This window comes from Anabrus simplex, chromosome 2, assembly GCF_040414725.1.
Source record: "Anabrus simplex isolate iqAnaSimp1 chromosome 2, ASM4041472v1, whole genome shotgun sequence".
NCBI classification, from domain to species: domain Eukaryota; kingdom Metazoa; phylum Arthropoda; class Insecta; order Orthoptera; family Tettigoniidae; genus Anabrus; species Anabrus simplex.
The window spans coordinates 955,907,282-955,928,198 of record NC_090266.1 but is presented as its reverse complement, the minus strand read 5'-3'; the positions used below and the strand labels follow the sequence as shown (position 1 = coordinate 955,928,198).

The 20,917-nt window shown below is 37.6% G+C and overlaps 1 protein-coding gene across 1 annotated transcript in view; it reads left to right on the top strand.

The window, feature by feature from the left end:
• Tsp29Fa (Tetraspanin 29Fa) overlaps positions 1 to 20,917 on the top strand; it is a 134,449-nt gene that overhangs the window by 92,403 nt on the left and 21,129 nt on the right. The window contains exon 3 of the mRNA XM_067139584.2: positions 9,995 to 10,165. Within this exon, the coding sequence (XP_066995685.2) occupies positions 9,995 to 10,165 (171 nt within the window). The remainder of the gene's footprint in view (positions 1 to 9,994; positions 10,166 to 20,917) is intronic.

Genomic DNA, 20,917 nt, shown 5'->3' with positions numbered 1-20,917 from the left:
GATCGAGTACTTCATATTGCTTTTAATTGCACCATTCTACTGACGTCATCGTAATGACCTATGTTCATTTCACTTGGGAAAACCACTAAGACAGTCTTTCTGACGATGTAAAAAAGCAGGTGGAGAGTGGGTGTTTGCCATTATAATGAAAACTCTCCAACTTGACTGTGACTGGTGGTAAGCAAGCGGGCCTACCATTACAGTGAAAATTCCCTAACCCAGTCTTCACATGAGAGAAGACGTTTGGTGTCTTCCCGGTTGCATTTCTAGGGTAACTTTAAGAACTATGCAATTTAATACAATCTTGCTCACAAGGTGTACACTACCTAACCTAGAATTCTGTATACAGTGTAGAATTCCGTAGCGAAGCATGGGTACATCAGCTAGTGTATGTGTGTGTGTGTGTGTCTATGTGTGTGTGTGTGTGTAATATATATATAATATGTGCATATGAATAGGGTTTTAATCATCCATTTCATTTCTTTGTATCACGGCTATAACGTATTCTGAACGAATGACTCATTGAGTAAAGTATTTAAACATCATTCGTATTAATAGCTTGCAGAAAGTTATCCAATAGCCAAGGTCAGGTGACCGGAGTCGGCAGGCCAATTTCAGCCTATTACCTGGAAATGTATGTCGTCAAGCTTACGAGAGGCTCTCCACACTCTGAGGAGACAGTTAAAGCCTTCTTAACGCTACCCGACACTTTGATTCCGTGGGAAAGTTGAACCTATGTGAATGGACGTAATGAAGCAACATGATGGATTCACAGCGATACATATAAGAAGGGATAGTACATGAGATCTTACTGGAGCATGTGATGGAGACTTTGGAACCTATATATTTAGACAAGAGCTGAAGAGGCACTACTACTTAGGACGATTCTATTCTATCATCGGAGGAGGGCTGCATGTCTTGACGTCGGAGATCTTAACTTGGTTCACTTCGCATGGGAGTAGTGTACTACTCAAAATTTACTCTCATTGAGACCTGTTATCTCAATGACAAGAGTCAAGGGTAGACCGGTTTTGACTGGTATAGGGCAGGGGAGATTACGTTATGTATGTAGTTACGCTAAGTTTCCGTAATACGGAAGAATACATACGTATTCCCTCCATGAACGTAACCCATGGTTTTGCTGTTCAAATTACGACTCGTTATGACTTTATGTAAGGAGTACAGTAGGAAGTGTTAGTCAGGAAAGTCGTAGTACAGCTAGTGTACTATGTACAAAGCAGAAGTAGGACTGGAATCCACAACAAGAGATGACTCCGCCTGTACGAGAGGTCCATCAAACATCGGCTGCTACATGGATTGTATCCAGATAAGTCTACAAATGGTGAGCTTATGGCATAACTTACTGCAAGTCTTCGCGTAACAGTTCATTTTCTTAAGAGTTTATTTCATTCAATTTTTCTTTTGCTTCCGTAAGTTCAGATTCCATTAATAAGCCATTAAGCCACGTTTTTCATCCTAATAAATAGCCGTTTTAATTTCAATTTTCTGATATTATTGATCCTTAACTTTCAAGTTAGTGTACATAATGGTTAGTGTTCCGTCACCACATCCCTGGTAGTTTTTAGTCTCATTATGTATTATTATTATTATTATTATTATTATTATTATTATTATTATTATTATTATTATTATTATTATCTATGATTTTCAAGCCATAAGCTTGAAGGCTGGTGCCCATGGGACATTGTTTATGGAGAAGCAATGAGAGATTGTTTATTTATATTAAAATTCAGGTGACCCGCCACATCATAAATTTGTCCCACATTTGTGGGCAAGAGTGGAGTACATCACAAGTGTATATACATAATTTTTTCAGACAATAAACAAAGTTGTTAAATTTTAGAATACTTTTCAGATGATGCTAATAATAAATGAAGGAATACTTTAAAATATTTAATTTATCTGGAAATTACTTTTTCAATCTGGTGCAAGGAGGTGGGGAGAGATAAAGTTGACCTTGAATGTTAACAGCACACAATGGCTCACGATCTGCATTTAGGGTTGTCGCACAGGTAATGGATAATTTATGCATTGTTTACCCAGCCCTTTCTTAAATGATTTCAAAGAATTTGGAAATTTATCAAACATTTCAGTTTATAAATAATTCCAATCCCTAATTCCTTTTCCTATAAATGAATGTTTGCCCCAATTTGCCTTGAATTCAAACTTTATCTTCTTTCTTATCTTTAAAAGTTCTAATGTCCCCATGCCATCTCTTCACTGATCACTCGAAACATCCCGATTAATCAGCAGCTCAGTCTTCTAACTCCCAAGTACCGAGCTCGATAGCTGCAGTCGCTTAAGTGCGGCCAGTATCCAGTATTCGGGAGATAGTAGGTTCGAACCCCACTGTCGGCAGCCCTGAAAATGGTTTTCCGTGGTTTCCCATTTTCACACGAGGCAAATGCTGGGGCTGTACCTTAATTAAGGCCACGGCCGCTTCCTTCCCACTCCTAGCCCTTTCCTGTCCCATCGTCGCCGTAAGACCTATCTGTGTCGGTGCGACGTAAAACAAGTAGCAAAAATAACTCCCAAGTTTCTCCCCAAAGTTCATGTTTTTGTTCCATATCAACTATATATCAAATAAAATTCCCTTGAATTCCCTTAGTTAATACAAATGGAATTTTATTAATCTTTAAAAAAAGGTATCCAACTCGCAAGGAAGCGAATTTCTGCGTAAAATTCTAATCTGGTTTAAATTTAGTACAAAATATTAAGTTGCACAATGAGGTAGTAAAAACATCACGGGCCACTTTCAATATTGAGCGCCAAAAACTTGCCAGGAAACGCCATTTGTGAGGAGGTAGGGAGAGGTAAAGCTTACCATGAATCCTAGCCGCACGCGATGGCTCATGGCCACAAGGCAGCGACCTGCCGTGTTGCGTTGCATTCCCCACTTTCCCCTCATCCCTTCACTCTCGGTTTGGTAGGGTTATGCAAAACAAACGTAATTTTTCAGATGAGCAGGTCCCTAATCATTATGTCATCAAGCCATGTAAGTGAAAATTTTGTGTGTTAATTTTACTGACAGACAATTTTAAAAACTTCAATATAGTCAGATTATTTACAAATGTCAGAAATTGATGGAAGTGTTCAATTGGAACATCTTCCAAAATTGTAATCCATGGAGTATGGTAGTTTGTCTACAAAGCTGCTTTTCTGAAAGTGATCGCTATGAAAGCCAAATAACACCTGGTGGAAGAAAATTGGGTTTTGAACTGTATAAGTAAAAACTTTGTTTACATTTTCACATGGCAAATGTAGATATGCGCGAAGACTGAATCATGATCCTTATTTACAGGCGTTATTGTAGAAAAGGTTGGTGATGTGCAGGTTGCCATAGAACATGAGATGTTTGTTTTGCCTGGCAATAACTTTATTACAAGGGATGAATTTGCAATATTCAACCCTGACGGTGAAAGATGCTACCACAACGCCTGCAGATAAGAATCTCATATGCAGAGGTGTCGACTATTACAGATTTCACCTCACTATTATGGAATTATAGTCAAAGGGGAAATTATGGAAAAGCTGACATTATCATGGAAATATATTTTTTGACAGAAAAAAAAAAAGGAAAAAAATTTTCAAGCCTTTGTCCTAAATTGTCCTAGTTTCAATGCTTGAGTTGACGATACTTATTCGATCATGACTTCCTTTGGTAACCATAAGCGTAAAATTAATTGTGAATGAAGGAGCTCAGTCGCTGTTCTCCACTATAAATCCTTCAGTAATGTTGTATTTGCTCTATTGAGTGTACCTGACAATTGACAGAAAGATTGAAAAAGTGAGGCCTATATTAAGCACATCTGCACTGGAATTGCTTATGGTTCAGAAGACTAAAATATCAGTGGGAAGGATGCTTAAAGAAAAATTACACTGAAAAGCAGCTACTGCATGAGAAACAAGCTACAAGGAATGTTTTATCACAGAACTAATAGGTTGTGTGCCAATGTTATTGTGCAATATGATATACTTTCAAATAGATCCCTTGAGGGAAGGGCAAAAGGAATGTCATTATGGAGGAGCAGCATGCTTTGGACTGGACTCGAAATTTTTCTCGGGGGCGGAGGGCGATTATTGATAATCCACTTCAAAGGTTGGCACCTCTGCATACAAAGAAAGGCAGTTGATTATTGGCTGAAAAAAAGGAGGGGAAAAAGGGCATTTAAAGTTGTCCAGCACCAATTTAAAAAGCTACAGCACCAGTCTGACCTTTCTAGATTGAAGCTACAAGTAGAATCAGGCAGCACAAAGGCTGAAAAACTGAAATTATCACTAAAACATTTGAATTTAAAAAGGCAAGGCTGACCAAAAAAACCGTCCATAACAACTAGCCGTGAAGACTGCTCGGCGTGTTCACGACAATGCCTTCTGCACCTCAAATTTCTGGGTACGAAAATGTAAAAATAAATTCAATATTTATTCCTGGAAATTAACTAAATTTATAACCAAAAGTTACACAGCCAATCAGCTTGTCTTTGCGTCAAACGCAACAATTTTTGTGGGAGAGGTATCCAAATTAATACTTGCTCTCCAAAGTGAATTTTTAACACAGACCAAAGCATGTTTAACGAAGAGTTCCAAGCTGGACATATGCTACATTTAAAGGTGGAGATTTTTTTTTTTGCAGAAGTGCAGTTGTTTAACATCAACACACAGCTATACAATTTAGCCTGCAATTTCTGCCGATAGAGATCTTACCTAAACTGTTGTTAAAAGAGAGGACCGGTTAATTTGGCCTTATTGTTAAGTTTGTTTACAGCAGATAATTTGTTTTGCCTTCACTGTCCGGGCAACAGTGTTTTATTCTTGGATTCATGGGCAGCCCAAAGTGAAGAAAATGTATTAGCGTCAAAAATTTCCAACAAAACTATTTTTGTTAGAATTTTTTCACAGGGAGCAACTAGGATTCAGCCATTAGATGTGCTTGGTTTCTGGATATGGGAATAATTTTAGTTCTTTTTATGACCTGATTGTATTATGCAATTTTGATATTAACATTAAACATTGACGCACAAACTATCTTCTCCATGGTTTTGTAACATGTGGATGTATAGTTGGACAAATCTGGTGATGTAGAAACACAACCTGCTTGTTTTGTGAAAACCGTTCAGTCCTATTTCAAGGATGGTGCTATCAGATATACTTGCGATATGTGTACAAAAGAAAGTGTTGCAAGGTGCACATGGTGCAAGTAGTCTCCTGGCATTGGAAAAGTTTTTGGTAAGCATCCACTATTGCAAGTATTACAAAGAGTAAGAGAAAAAAAAGGTTGGTTTATTTACAGTATGGTCAAGCGCAAAATATCAATTGCTGCATGTTATACTCTAATGGAGGGTAGAAGAGTGAGAGGAAAGTTAAAGGTGGGGAATGCAATGCAGCACAGCAGGTTGGTGCCTGGTGGCCGTGAGCCATCATGTGCTGCTAGGATTAGAGATCAGCTTTACCTCTCCCCACCTCACTAATGCAGTCATCTGGCAGGTTCTCGGCGTTCAAAATTGAAACTGGCCAGTGCAGTTTTCAGAGTCATTGTACAACACTGTAGGATTTCAACCAGATTAGAATTTTACACTGAAATCGGTTCCCTTGTCAGTGCTGCAATCATTGGCATTCTTCAGCAAAGAGAATAAATTACAATGACATAACTAGTGAAAATGATAAATGTTAAATATTAACACAACGCTGAAGAAAAGCTTGGTCATATTAAAGGAATTTTTCAAGATTGTGAAAAGTTTCATTGAAAATGGAAAATTAGAAGATAAGTGATTCTGTATTGTATTTTTCTGGTCTCATATTGTTCAGTATAAAAATTAGTGTAATTTGGTATCTTCCAAATTTCAAAACAGAGTTGCCTGGCTATGAATTATTCTTTTAAACTGGAGACTGCATAGGAACATGCCTCAATGAAACCCACTGTAAAACCTCAGGCCTTGAAGTGTTTATACCACATATATAAATATTCAGTGCATTCGTCCTAATGCAAAAAGTTTTCTCACTTCACTAGGTATAAACCAGTGTGATTATCTTCAAAGATGATTCCTTCTGAAGTCTCATTGCATCTATTAGTTCAATTATTGCCAATAGAGGTTTTGTCACCTACCTTCAATACATTATTAAATATGGAAGCTTGTGTATAAATGAAGTGTACCTATTGTCCAGAGACAGAATACTCAAAGTTCTCGGTAACAAAGGGCTTCTTTTTGGCTGAGAAAATATGGTTTTCAGGCCTGTGTGTGTGTACACACAAGATCAACTGCAGACATGACGTGCACCTTGTTCTACTGTACCCTTCGTTATACATAAGTGTTCAACCTGAAAACTGGTTTGATCCTAAACAGCTCCAGTCAGTTGGCCTAGGTGTCACTTTAGAATGAATAAGGTAGTTTTAGTATGGATTTTTATTCCTTGTGACAAGTTTTTTACATGTATACCAGTAAATATAACATTACATGTTATGAATCTCATTATGATAGCCGTATTGGAGTACAGATGTAAAAGTTTCTAACAAATTTATTAAAAAACCACCATTCCAATACTTTACAATCTTTAAGATTAAGATACAAATATTACATATATGTTAAAATGGGACATGTTTCACTTAGACTTTGTAAGCATCTTCAGCCATACTTAATCTAAAGCTAAGTCAGGGCCCTTAACTCGGTTCCTCATTAAAGTATAATACATGCTTTAATACAAGATAAGTCATAAAAATCTAGTCTGTGAAGAAAGCGATGCTTAAATGCAACTAAAATTCAATAATGAACTTGTCATAGTATTGTATGTACATATAACATTTATATTTTAACTTGTGTGTTTGACAGACTGAAAAGCTTAGAAGTTATGTTTAAATTTTAAGTCAGTTACCAAATGGCCAAGCAATCATAAGCTGCCTGGATTGCATTGTTAATATGTGGACCAGACTAGCAATTCTCTCTCCAAAAATTAGTTTTTTCTGAATGTGTTTTTGCCTCTTCAAACTCTACTAAAATTGCTGTTTGTCACCACAAAGCAAGAACTTGTGAGAATTTCCAGCCAATACTTCACTTGATTAACCACAATGTCTGAGGTTTCTCCTGGCTGCAGTTGTTGATGAAACAGTTTAATCTCCACACCATAGTATGGTTGATAAAATCAAACAAGAAATAATTTCATACGTGTGATTTAGACTCTGTTAGCACAAAAAGGAATGTACTTCTCAAAATTGTTGCTTTACTTCTTGCATAGAAAAAGGTTCAAACAATTCTGTAACAGTAGCCTTGCATTTAGTACGCCGCATGAAAATTTGGGCTCAAAACACACCTGAATTAGAGGAGCAGTCAATTTCCATGTAAATTTAATTTTCTTTAATTGTTTGATAGGCCAGAATTCCTTGACATCAAGAAATTTAAAGATCTGGTTATTGATGCAACATTTTTCAAGAACAGTCATCACTTTCCAAGATATTGTACTTAATTCACCAGAATTACAGCATGCACGTATTAACTGTATGTTGGTAGCAGCACTATGAGACACTGAAGTTCCCCTGCATGTTTTATGTGAGACATCACTGTCTGAATTTGTATTTTTGATAAATGTTTTTCTTGCAAGCTGCAGTTGAAAGTGCTTCTCAGTTTAGGCATTGTTCTTTTCTGCTTAGCATTAAAGGCACATTTATTATGTTTGTTAGATTACATGCAGGGAGCATCTCATGGAAGCTACATGACCCTGACTGATAACAGAAGTCTGAAGAAAAACAAAAGAATTAAACATGCAGTGTTTTGCCAACCAGAGTTCACGAAAATTCTATGACCAAAGACCACATAACATGATTATTGGGTAGTTTTTATGCACTTAGACAAATGTAAGGCTGGGCTGAGTTGTTTCGGCTATAGAAGCGCTGGCCTTCAGACATGTAAAAACTCCTTCGCAGGACTAAATTCTGGCACCTTGGCATTTCCGTAAACAGTAATAGTTAAGACATAAAGCTTGTTATTATTGTTGTAGTTATTATTGTTATCATTATTGTTATTTACAAATGTAAATAGGTCTTCCCTTTGCTCTTACAACATATTATGAAAACTCAGGACATTTGAAGTTTACAATCTGCAAAAGGACATTTGGGTGTCCTGCCACACTCCCAAATTAAGACATCACAAAAGGTCTTTCTTCCCAAACGGAACTCTGGTCAGCCTACTTCTGTTATAACTGCAATATACTAGATTTAATATACTGAAAATTCTATTCTGCTAAACACTCTTCTAGTGTGTATATATATAGGACTGCTTAGTCCTGTTTAATTTTTAAGTACAGTTCTGTGATTAAATCCTTTCTTGATATTGCAAATTGGATTTTTTTTTTCTCCTTGATAAATTTGGTTTAGATTATTAAAATTTTGATTTGCAGCATTTGTATTACCAGGGTTTCTATTCTGTAGACTTGCGACTCAAAAGGTGATAGAGTAAAAGCACAACTGAAAAGGAGCACATAATCAGAAATTTCTTGGCTTCTTATTACATGTAGGTTTATCTACACTGCCAATAAAAGGAGACCTACGCTAGAAGTTTAAGTAACATTCACTTCTAAGTGACGTAAATCTGCTAGTGTTGCCAAGTTAATTGGCAAAGTGTGTTGGCTCTTAGACAAATATTTATTACACATTCCAAGGTATAAAAGAAATTTAAGAGTGCTTGGTTTTTGCATTGGAAGGTGTACAGAAGACTGATAACTTAATATCCTAGCCTCTGGCCATTTTGAAACTCCAAGTGTGAAAGACATATCAGCAGTGTTAATTAACTTCTGTGTAGTTTTAAAAATGTATCTTCAAAATCCATCTCTTTTTAACCCAAATTTCATCACCAAAATTCTTTGTTTTTCAGACACTACACATGGATGATAGGTCATTCAAGTATAAGACTTCTGCTCTGTTCCATTCAAAGAATTAAAACTGGATTCTCTAACTAATCATTATTCTAAGTCTTCACGACTCTGGCTGTCGTCTTGCATGTCTGTAGGAGGCTAAAAGCTGCCAGGAGCTATTTGTTTGCTGTAGGTTGCAGGCAGGTTGTAAACCTGTGAAAGATTAGTTTGTAGAGAATTTTGGCTTGTGCAGTGATAGGGGAACTGGAGGCATGGCTTGCTTTCTATTGAGAAATATTCATCAAACTCTTCAATATGGCTGCAATCATACTTGAAAAACAAATTAGAAATTAGAAAGTTTCTTTCAAGTAAGCTTTTGTTTGAAGTATGAAAAATTTGGTTTGTGCAGTATACCATCGCAAATTTTGCATAACAGGTCTGTCAAGGATACTGACAATTAAGAGGGTTGCGGCAAGCATGAGAGTCGTGACAAACTGCAACTGGTGACTTACTCTGCCCTATGACTGGGCTGTGTATACATGCCTCTTTACAATATAAACAGGACACTATAATCTTGAGTTAATTATGAATGGAAGTTCTTACCTTCACGTTGTATATAAAATTAAAAGGAAAATCATTCACATGTTTAATAGTTTATATTATGCATGTTATTGATCTATGTTTATTTAATTTAATGTACATTCTCATGAAAACTTGACATTTTGTAAATTTCTCTTCATGAGAAATTAATATTCTTGCCTTCAATAATCTGCAATAAATTTTACTCTTGGATATGGCAGAAAAAGTTGCTTTTTAATATAGATAAAGATCCTGGGAAGAGGAATGTTAAACTTGACAGTTCTTTAAATATTTTATTCCCATTTTTCACTGCAATATTTGGGTTATGAGAGAGCAGCCACGACTGTGGCCAATATCTCAAATGGCTCAGTTTGTCGTGCCAGCCCTAAAACCCAGTTCAAGAAACAAAATAGTTCGCTAGCTGTGATTTGCTTTATAACAAAGTTAAATATATGAAGAAAAATTTTTAAGTCTTTGCTCGTATACTTTTACTTCGTAAAGGTACCTTGTATAAGCTTGTAGGATGTCATTTATATAACTTCAAATTTTTTTTTAGTTTTCAGTCTTGTTGATCCTGATCTTCATTTTGGAACTGGCTGCTGGAATTGCTGGATATATTCTTGAAGATGTAACTGTTGAAGTTGTAGCAAATGGACTCAACACATCTATGAACAAGTACAATAAAGACTTCACTACACGAGAGATGTGGGAAGTAGTGCAGAAGGAAGTAAGTATACCTTAAATTATAATATGTAATTTGATTTTAATTGTCTAGTATTTATAAATGCTGTTAAAATATACTTCATTTTGTTTCACTTCTCCTTATTTTCTTAAAGGTTATCTTGAATCAGTTGCTCCCTCTCACTTCAGTGATTATCTTTGATGGCAAGCAGGGGCGAGGCGTTAAGGGAGACAGGGTAGACAGCGTGTACCCTTAACGAAATAGTCTATTGAATTAACAATTCAATTATTTTTAGAATATTATTTCCACATTCATGACATTATTGTATTCCCCGCTTTACTTATTTTAGTCTCGCTTCGGCTCGCGTCAGTTACACAAAGCACGTAGGCAAAAGTGGACTCTGTCCATTCTGTGTACGATCCCTTTGATTTTCAAATCTTTCAGATAGAACAACACTAACGCTATCTGTAGGTGGTGACTGTGGAACTAGGACTTTCTTTTAGCAACATTTCTCTGCCCAGTAGACAAACTTGCCAGAGTCTCCTGCTCTCATGGGCTAGTATTTGGATCTCGGGTATAAAGGTGCTCTTACTGGCTACCATCTCAGACATGCTTTTAATGTATTTAATTTGGATTTATTTTATTATAAGACACGTCTAAAAATAAAATAAAATTCAAATACGAAATATAGCAAACTTACGCCTAATAATTGAATGATAGCATGAAAACCTTTCATGTACATGCATTTCCTTGCCCACCAATATTAAAGGCATTTCAACCCCCATAACTATTGGCTTACATTCTTAATAATGAACTCCACAGTGTACATACGGAAACATTGCTTAACTAGATTCAGTATATTCCGTTAACGCCAGTTTCTTGTGAACGCGCTAGGAGCGTCGTGAAACAAATTCAAACCTATTTAAGGAATTCGGTGACCAACCAGAGACTGTCTAACTTGGAAACTTTAGCTATGTATAGAGAAGGATGTATAGAGAAGGAACTGCTGTGGCATCTTAGCAATTCGCCTGACTTCAAGACGAGGGTAATAGATACCGGTATATTTGCTGAAATGAAGGACAGGTGGATTGAACTAGTTTACAAGAATATTGTTTAAGGTGGCTTGTACGAAAATATATTTCCTGTTTCTCTTAAATCCACATAGCAATGAAATACATTGCTATTTTTTCATTCTAAAAGTATGTTATTTGAAAACTCCCACTGCCCATTTAGTCTATATAGCCTATGAAAATAGAGCATTTAGGGTTATAGGTTGTTACAAGATTTGTCTTAGTTTGTCATTAATACAATATTGAAAATAGATCTGTATGCATCGAAAATAAAATTCCATATATATGATTAAAATAGTTTAAATAAAAAATCTGTCTCCCCCCTTACTTAGTTCACGCTTTGCCACTGATGGCAAGAACAGCTGTATGTGGTTCTGGATTCTATTTCTGGCTTTGTCTGAGGAAATTTTGGTTGGTATGCAAGTTTAGAGCAGTTTACTTGGCTTATAAGAAGCCAGAGAAAATATTTGTACAGAGAGTTGGCTACATAGTTTGGGTCCTGTAGCTACAAGGTTGCATTTGGAAAATGGTGGGCTCAAATCCCACCATTGACAGCCATGAATATAATTTTCACTTATTTTTGCAATAAGCAAATGGCAGTTATACATTAAGGCCAGGGCTGCTACCTTCCTAGTCCTAGCAAATCACCACAAATGTTGTTGACATTAGGCATATAAGACGTAACCAAATACAGTATAGACAATACGCGACACTCGGCGAGATATCGACGGACAGCTCTGAGCTCTCTAGCGGGTAGACCTGAGAACTACTGATTGTCATAAGAGCACGTGTATTTCTGTGTGAAGTTTTTGGTGTTATTTATGCGTTTTCAGTGAGTTGACATAATTAAGTAGTAGTGTCATTCCTTGGTATCTCCTCTCAACATGAGGGGAAAGGTATGTGCTGTGTTTGGCTGCACTAACTATGAAGTAGAGAAGAAAGCAGGGTTTTTCTTTCGCTTCCCTCGTGACAAGAAAATGTAAGTAATATTGTGTTTGCATATATGTTCTTCCAGTGACAGATTTTTATAGTACATCATCTTCTGACCTGCCCGACCCATATTTTAACTGGCTTAATATAATACGCATATTTTATTGTATAGTGCAGCAGTTAACCTTCAAATCAGATTTGTTGTAGGTGTGATCTGTGGGTTTTGAAATGTCACTAAGTGATTTGGATAAGGTGCACAAGAAAGAAGGGACGTTAAGCTTATATAAGAATTATAAGATCTGTTCAGATCATTTCCAGGCCAGCGACTTTAAAAATCCTAAACTATACAGCCAAGGGTATGTTACTTTTTTACTCTAATTGTACGTAAATATTCCTCAAAGCATCACTATCGACAACATTTTCATACTTTTCTTTCTTTTATCCCTCTTCTCAGATTAGAGCCGGGATTTTATAGACTTTCTTTCTGTTAGTAGGCTTCATGTTAAGAAAATTGTCCAACTCTGCAATGTTAATGCATTGCATCATGTGTGTAAGGAATGTGCTGATATTTTTGACAAGTGCCTTAATGTGGTGCAATGTTTTTTAAATGAGAAAAAAGACAAATCTAACCATAAAATTTCAGGCAGGAATGCTAAAGCAATAAAAAGTAATGCATGAATGAAAGATCAACCCATTTCACAGCAGTCCATTTCACATCTTGTTTATATGTCTAATTTCAGTCTTTAAATTGCCTTTTAAATAATTTTTCATTCATTTATCCAGAATTGTTTTAGCAACTTTAAAGTTAATATCTCAATAATACTTTCTTTCTGGACATAATTTATTTATCCAATTTCGTATATGCATTTCCATTGATATTTTAATTTAGCGTGACTTTTCAGGTCAAGTCACTTGGAGCGTCACCATCGAATTCTCCCATCTTAACAAGGCTAAATCCATAAGTATCGCGTATAGTTTCTACTGTATTTGATGTAACACAACAAAAAACTGAAGGACTTAATTAAAGAGATTTGCACTAGTTTGCTACAATAACCTTAAAGTGCCTGTAACACTCTAAAGTAAACAACAGTTGTGGATAGGTTTAGTCCTAAAATGCTAAATGCTTGCTTGCTTACATGAGTAATGTGAGAAGTTCCCTTTAACAATGAAGTATTTGGCAGGCAGTGTTAGTTACTAGAGATGTAACGGTCCCTTGCAATTAATCTAATATACAGTACCAGTTTTGTTACATGTAACTCTTTGTTGAGCACAGATTATGATCATGAAATGTTTAACATTGGAGGTGCCAACTGTATGGATTGTCCATAAATATTAAGGATTTCACCTCATGATTATGGCATGACGGTGAAAGGGGAAATTGCCAAAAAGTCATGAATGTAATTTTCTACAGTGAAAGAAAGGAAAAAGGTTCAGTCGGTTTGAGCACGATTGAACCTGTCTTTTTTAAGCTTGAGAGTTGGCAATGACACTTGTTTGTCACAGTAACTCTCCCTCAGAAAGAGCTTTCAGTGTTTATAAGAAAAATCGACAGGATTCAGGCCTAAAATAAGAGAATCTACTGTACCCTGGAATTGGGTATGGTTCATCTCAGGAGGAAGCATGCTTCAAGAAAACCTACAGTTAAGAGAATCTGCTGGTGTGAAACGAGCTACAAAGAATGTTCAATCACATAAATAAATGGTAGTATGCAAATGTTATTGTGCAATATGATATACTTTAGAATGGATTGCTGTTGAGAAGGGAAAAGGGGTGTCATCGATGATTGGAGCATGCTTTGGGTTAGACTCGAAAATTTTCTGAGACGTTGGGTTGTGGGGAGGGGGTGGTATTACAGATAACCTACTTCAAAGGTTGGCACCTCTGACATTACAAATAGTGCTAGTACGATACACTACCCTGCCTATTTTCTATGTACAAATTCTGCTGAGCCACACTCTAGTTGACTGGGCACTTCAGTCTTGATCAGCCATAATGAACTCCATAGGTGCTGCCCCAAGAATTTTCTCATGCAGTCTTTCATTATACAGGAAATGGAAAGATACTGTATTGTAAATTAAGGGGCTGTTGTAGGGTACATATACAAGTATTGTGAACGTAAGAACTACAGGTCTGTGGCGATAAGTTTCGGCTGCCTGCCTCCCAGACACTTAAGCCACACATTTTGCTGAGGTGCTGTCCTTCCTTCTGTCACCACTCGTGGACATACTGTCAAAGTAATGCTGGGAATTTTCCATAGAATATGCGAACTGTTGTTGCATTGATACAAATTTTTCTGCCAAGTTGGAGGGATACGTTTAGAAAATCTGCTGAGATAATGTAAATTTGTCAGTTTTCATTGTATATGGCTAAAATGTAAACAAAGCAAATAGCGAAATGTTTACACTCAAACACCTCAGAAGTTCACAGCCGAACTGAGATCTTTAGGACGACTTAGAGCCAAATCTGATAGTCTCTAACCCAGGATTCCTATGTTAAAAATATTTAGATGGTAGAAATACAACACTCCTTCAATTTATGGAGCAAAGTTTTTCTGTCCGCTGTGTACAGCTCTGGCTATGAAAGAAAGGATTCAGAACGTTTCCTTCAAATTTTGATATTTTTAATGAAAAAGTCTCATTCAGAGATGCTAAAGAGATCCTGACACAGTGGCTTTTCTGACACTCTAGCTCTTTCTTTCACATGACCCTTATTTAATTTATGCAGATTCAAATTACATAGAACCTCTCAGTACCATTTGGTTTCTTACGTCAGGCTGATCAATCTAGGAAGACTAGATGACTATGGAAGACAGTTTGCTCTTGTGCACACAAGTGTTGCAGTGTATAACAATTGAATTTTGAGCTGCAAGCAATTTTGTTATTAATTTACTGAGTTATCACCTATTAAGATAACTTCAGTGTCAACAAGCAAAACTAATGCTTGTTTTTTTTTTTACTTTAATATATATTTTTTATACCCAGGAAATACAGCCTGAAACTTCCCTGCATTTTAAAATCAGTCTTTAGATATTCATTGCAGACTGTAAAGAAAGGCTCTTGTAATACCATGGCCTTGGACAAGCTATCTAATGGTAAATAGTGGTTGGGGGTAATGATCACAAAAGTGGGTAGGAAAGAAAAATGTTTTGTCTCTTCTATATTGTTTGGTCACAGATGCAAACAATGCTGTAATGTTTTACGAATTACACAATGCCACCTATTAAGAGATTGCTTTAGTGTAGCATTTAGTTAGATGTAGAATATCCAAAAGAAAATTGGCAGCAGAAAGACCCTTCATACCAGTTTATGGAAAAAATAATAGACTACTAGGTCTACATAAAACATTCCTTTCACATGAATTTTATGAAAAGGAGCCCACCTAGAAGAGGTCAAGCACTCGGTGACAAATCAGATGGGACATCTGTCTCTCATAAAATTATCACAGTAGAAATTCCTTTTAATTATCTAGCAAGAGTAAATAAATCAGATTTTTGGCCAGCAGAAATGACGTTCACAGTTCTTCCGGAGGAATAACTGGATTTTGCTCGAATATAACAAGCCTTCTGAAAAAAGCAAAGTACAGAGAAAACGCGAGAAGAGAAACTATAAGGATAATGCTATGGAATATTGAAGGATTAAAAAATACTCTAGACATGACACCAGCAGATGGTCTAAAATTAACATAACAGTATTAACATAAATTTCTCACAGATCAATAGCAACATGCAGAATATTACTGCATTCATTTGCAAGTGAGCCATAGAAAGAGGACAATCTATAGGAAGAATAACTGTTCTCCCAAGAACCATGGCTGACCAGTTATGTCGACAACTGAACAGGAATGCACCCTGCTAATAGAGGTGAAATAGATCTCAATTACATCAGCTGACTTTCAGCAGAATTCAACAGCCTTGGATATAATAGACGAGTTAGGTTGACTAATCAGAGTAAACAAGACAGCCCCCTAATCATTGCTGGACACATAAATTGTAGGTTGGATGTATAATACTACAAAACTAAATTAGTAATTGACAAACTGAAAGGCAGCTTCCTCCTATTACTGTAAATAACAGCAAAGTGCCAACATATATATCGTAATGGCAAATGTACGATAGATATTGCACTTATAAGAGGTCTAGTAAACAGGGAAATAGGCCTGTTTTGGACATCAAAGTGCATGCCAATATGGAAACATATTCCAATGGAAATAAAAATTCAAGAATGACATGCATCAAAAAGCCAAACAAAGAATTTATCAAGAAAATCATGTGTCCGTGAATTAGAACAATCGGAGCAGATAAAGCAAATAGAAATGCTAATAGAACACTCAAGGAAGCACAAATTTGGTCAACACCAACACCAAGAACAGCCAGATCGTGGTTTGATAAAGAATGTTACAAACTTTGGAACTCCTCCACACAGCACGACAAACAAATGAGAACTCCATATTTAGAGTATGCAGCGAAGAGAAAAAAATACAAAAACTGATTCAACTAAAAAGGGTACTTAAGATGAAACTGAATCTCTGCCGATGATGTGGAATTACTGGATCACATGTTGTTAGTTATCTGCTTCCGTCGTTATCTTCCCATGCTAGATGTCTCCTACCACGAACCTGCTACGCAAGCGTAGCAGGGGGAGAGGTGGTACTCCCACGTGGCGCGTCCCAGGTGGCGGATAAGGGGGTCCTAACCGGCTTGCCGGCGGACTTGAGGGAAATAAAATACCTCTCGCGGACCACACACACACACACTCTGTAGGTGGGGGAGGCAGACGAATAATACACCCACGGTATCCCCTGCCTGTCGTGAGAGGCGACTAAAAGGGGCGACCAAGAGATGATTGGATTAGAACCATGTAACTACTTGTGATTAGTACCACCACGCGGGGAACACCATGGGTCGCTATTACTTGCGCGTAGTACCACTATGTTAGGTACCAAATAGGTTTGTGATTAGTAACAATCAGGAGCACCGCGCGGTCAGGCTTTTATGGTACCTGTGATTAGTAGCACTGTATGAGCGACACCAGGGTTCTGGCTTGCCTATGATTAGTACCCACTACATAAGGAACACCACGGGATAGTAAGAGTCTCTGTGGTTAGTACACGTATGTGATGAAAACCATCGGTTTGCGTTGCCTATAAATGGCGCCGCTATGTGTGAAACACCATAGGTTTGTATTGCCTGTGCGAATTTCATTACCTGTGAGTAGTACCATAATGTGTGGAATACCGTGAGTCTACGATACTGTTTAGTACTGCACCATGTCCAATACCATGGTTCTTCTTTCCAAGCGTTAAGTACCATTATGAGAGGCCGATGACCCCTTCAGCTTGCAAGCATCATCGATTCAGTATTGACCTCTAGAAGCAGTCCCTTGGTCAGTATTACTATTGGTCTCCGTCAGTTCCTGAGACTGAGGCATTGCAGGACAGCTCCACTGATTGTTTTTAACTTCGTATCCATCCGTTCATTTTTCGTCCTCATGTTTTGAATTCTGGTCAGTGGAGGATTTTGTATTATTTTGTCATTGAATTTCGTCTCATTTCGTACCATCAGGGGCAGATGACCTCGATGTTAGGCCCCTTAAAACAAGCATCATAATCATCAGATGTCTCCTACATTGTAGTACACCATCGCAGCAGTCAAGTCCAATGCAGAAATACTGTAGGTATCCTCTTCAGATCGTTGAAAAATCTTGACAAACTCCAATAACCACGTGGCGATCCTCTTCTTTCTTCTAGTACAGTGAAGGCTGAAACTGACACAAATTTTTAGAAGATATTCCACACACAATTAAGTCGAGTTTTAGAGATGAATAACACTTAACTTAGCTTGCAAAAATCTGCCAGACTCGTTGACTAATGTAAGAGTACTATAAGAAGGTAGTTGATTCGTACTGCCGTTGAGTGCAACTATTGCAGAGTCCAGTGACAGAGCGTCTGCATCGTAAAATCTCAGATGAATGCAAGTACGAGCCAGTAGAGCAAATACGTAGAGCGCGAATAATTCAGAGTAAGAGTAAGGGAGCATTTCTTCTGAAAACTTGGGTATTTCTCAAGGTGGGTGCGTCTCCACATGGACTCGTAATTGGCCGGCGTCTTACACCTGATAGGTCATTACAATTCTCTAAAGTGCTCTCACTCGAAGACTCTGGCACGCGTAATTCACATTGTGGTGACCTTGGACGTTCCCGGTGGGTCTTGTGACACAGCTGACCGGTTGATTAAAAATCAATACTTTGCTCTCGGCTGGCGAGAACCAGTCCCGTACATGCGAGCACGTCTCTACAAACCAGGACTGGAAATACATCACCCGTACTAATGAAATAATAGCCTCTTACTTGAATACACAATAAAATGTTTATTGTAGGCCAAATTTGAAGGGGACATCATTCAACGAAAATTTGACTCATGTGACCTATTGATACATTTTATGGTCCACCCTATTCAACACGTGCATGACCAACAGGAGAAATGCCAGAAATATGGAGACAGGCTGATATAAGGATGCTCTACAAAGGCAAGGAAAACGGGGACCCTGACACCTAGAGGCATTGCTCTTGAAAATAACATCAAGATATATACAAAGATTCTAGAAAACACTCATTTTAGAAATGGCAAGCTTGATACCCAAACAGCAGCACGGCTTTATGAAAGGCAGGGAACTCTCAGTGCAATCCAAAACCTTGACAGCGTACAGAATGCAACGAAGCATCAAAAAGGAAAATTACATCGTTTTTGTTGACCTTCGACCTTCTAAACAGAGAAATATTCCTTGGTAAACTGGGAAGCATAATCGGATCAGATAATCTGCGGAGAATGATCATCCTGGCATACAACGTAGTCACAGTTCAAGATGGCAAGACATCTTCGGTCCCCATAATACAAACAAATGGAGTGCTATAAGGTAATCCACTCAGCCCCGTGCTATTCAATATAGCCATTGCTGATATCATACACATCACTCACAACACTTTGGTTGCACTATATATGTATGCAGACATAGCAATCGGTTCAAACAAAGATGAACTCCAAGAAGTAATGGTTAATCTTGAAGACTATGCTGCAAAAAGTAATCAACACTAGCAAGATGGTGCAGATGATTTTTCCGAAAGGAAGAATCTCGCGCAATGACAGAATGCAATGTGGCGGGAAAGACATAGAAATCGTAAAATCATTTAAATACCTCGGAATAACACTTCAACCTTCAGCCACCTCATTTCGAAACCGTATAAAGAAGTCTATGGCAGCAATAAGTATATATGTCAGTGAACCCACTAGATTGTCTATGTCCACAGCCGTGACTCCATTCTATGCCAAGGTGCTTCCAGTACTAAGCTATGGGCTAGAACTAATCTGGGAGAATCTAACAGTAACCAACTTAGACCATAGAAAACGTTAAGGCTAGATTCCTTAAAAGATTCTAGGAATCTCAAAGATGTCACGCTCAAGACTGGCATATGAGCTAGCCAAAGAAACATTTATAATAGAAGATATGAGAATCAGACTGCCACTCCCATCCACACAGCAGGAACAAGAATTGCTCCTAACCAGGCAAAGGAAAAGGGCAGAGATTGACCCAGGCTTCTACTCTAGACGCCATGTTGGACCAAAGCTGGACAGGAGCAAACGACCTAAGAAGCGCCAACAACAGACTAGTGGTACATGAATTTCACCACGAACTATGTGTACGCAGAGGTTTTCACGACCAGTCTCCACAGTGTGTGTGTTTTGCAATAAGCAATGTGAACTGTACCATTTCAACAAATGTACAATGAGAACAAAATCTTTACTGGAATATTGTAAATCATAACGTTCTGTGTACCATAACGGCCGTTCAGCTGCAATATATTCTTATTAAAAGGAAACAGTCTGTTAAAAGATTAAATTCTTCATAACTCCTTCACTGTAGGAGGGTCTGGTGCCACAAATAGTCTGTATTTTTAGTTGATCTGTTTGAGTACCTTGGGTTTAATACAGTTAAATACAGTAGTCTCGTTAATCCGAACTAATTGGGACCGGAGTCGATACTGATCTGCATTTAGGGCAGTCGCCCAAATTCATACCGATGGTTCCACACCATGATGCCGGAATGTTCAGATTACAAAATTTTCGGATTAACCGGAAAATATTTTCTAATTTTTACGTCCCGCTTACTACATTTACGGTTTCTGGGGACGCCTAGGTGCCAGGATTTTCTCCCGCAGGAGATCTTTTACGTGCCAGTAAACCTACTTACACGAGGCTGACGTATTTAAGCATCTTCAAATACCATCGGACTGAGCCAGGATCGAACCTGCCAAGTTGGAGTCAGAAGGCCAGCGCCTCAGCCGTCTAAAGGAAAATAGTTTCCACAATACAGTACATACTGTAATTTGAAATGTCCACTCTTTATCAGTTACATTAATAAAATACTGTATAAAATTACAATAGAGTAGTTAAGAACCCGTAGAGGAGAAAACGACAATGATATTAGAGAGTGGATGGAAGATGACTGTCATCAATTACAGACCAAGAAATTGTAGCTATGGTGGAGAAAGAATCTGGAGTTAATGAGGAACAGAGTGACAAAGACCACAATGAACTAGTGTAACATTCAGATGCCGTGGCCGCTTTAGAACTGCCGTACGCTATGTCGAGCAACACTCCGCTGCTATGCCCACTGATGTGATCTTCGAGATGCTGGTTTAACACTGCATCTTTGAGTAGGTTCCAATCACTAAACTGATACATTTTTTAAAGATAAATAACCGGTGATTGATGGTTTATGATATGTAATTATATTTACATAAGA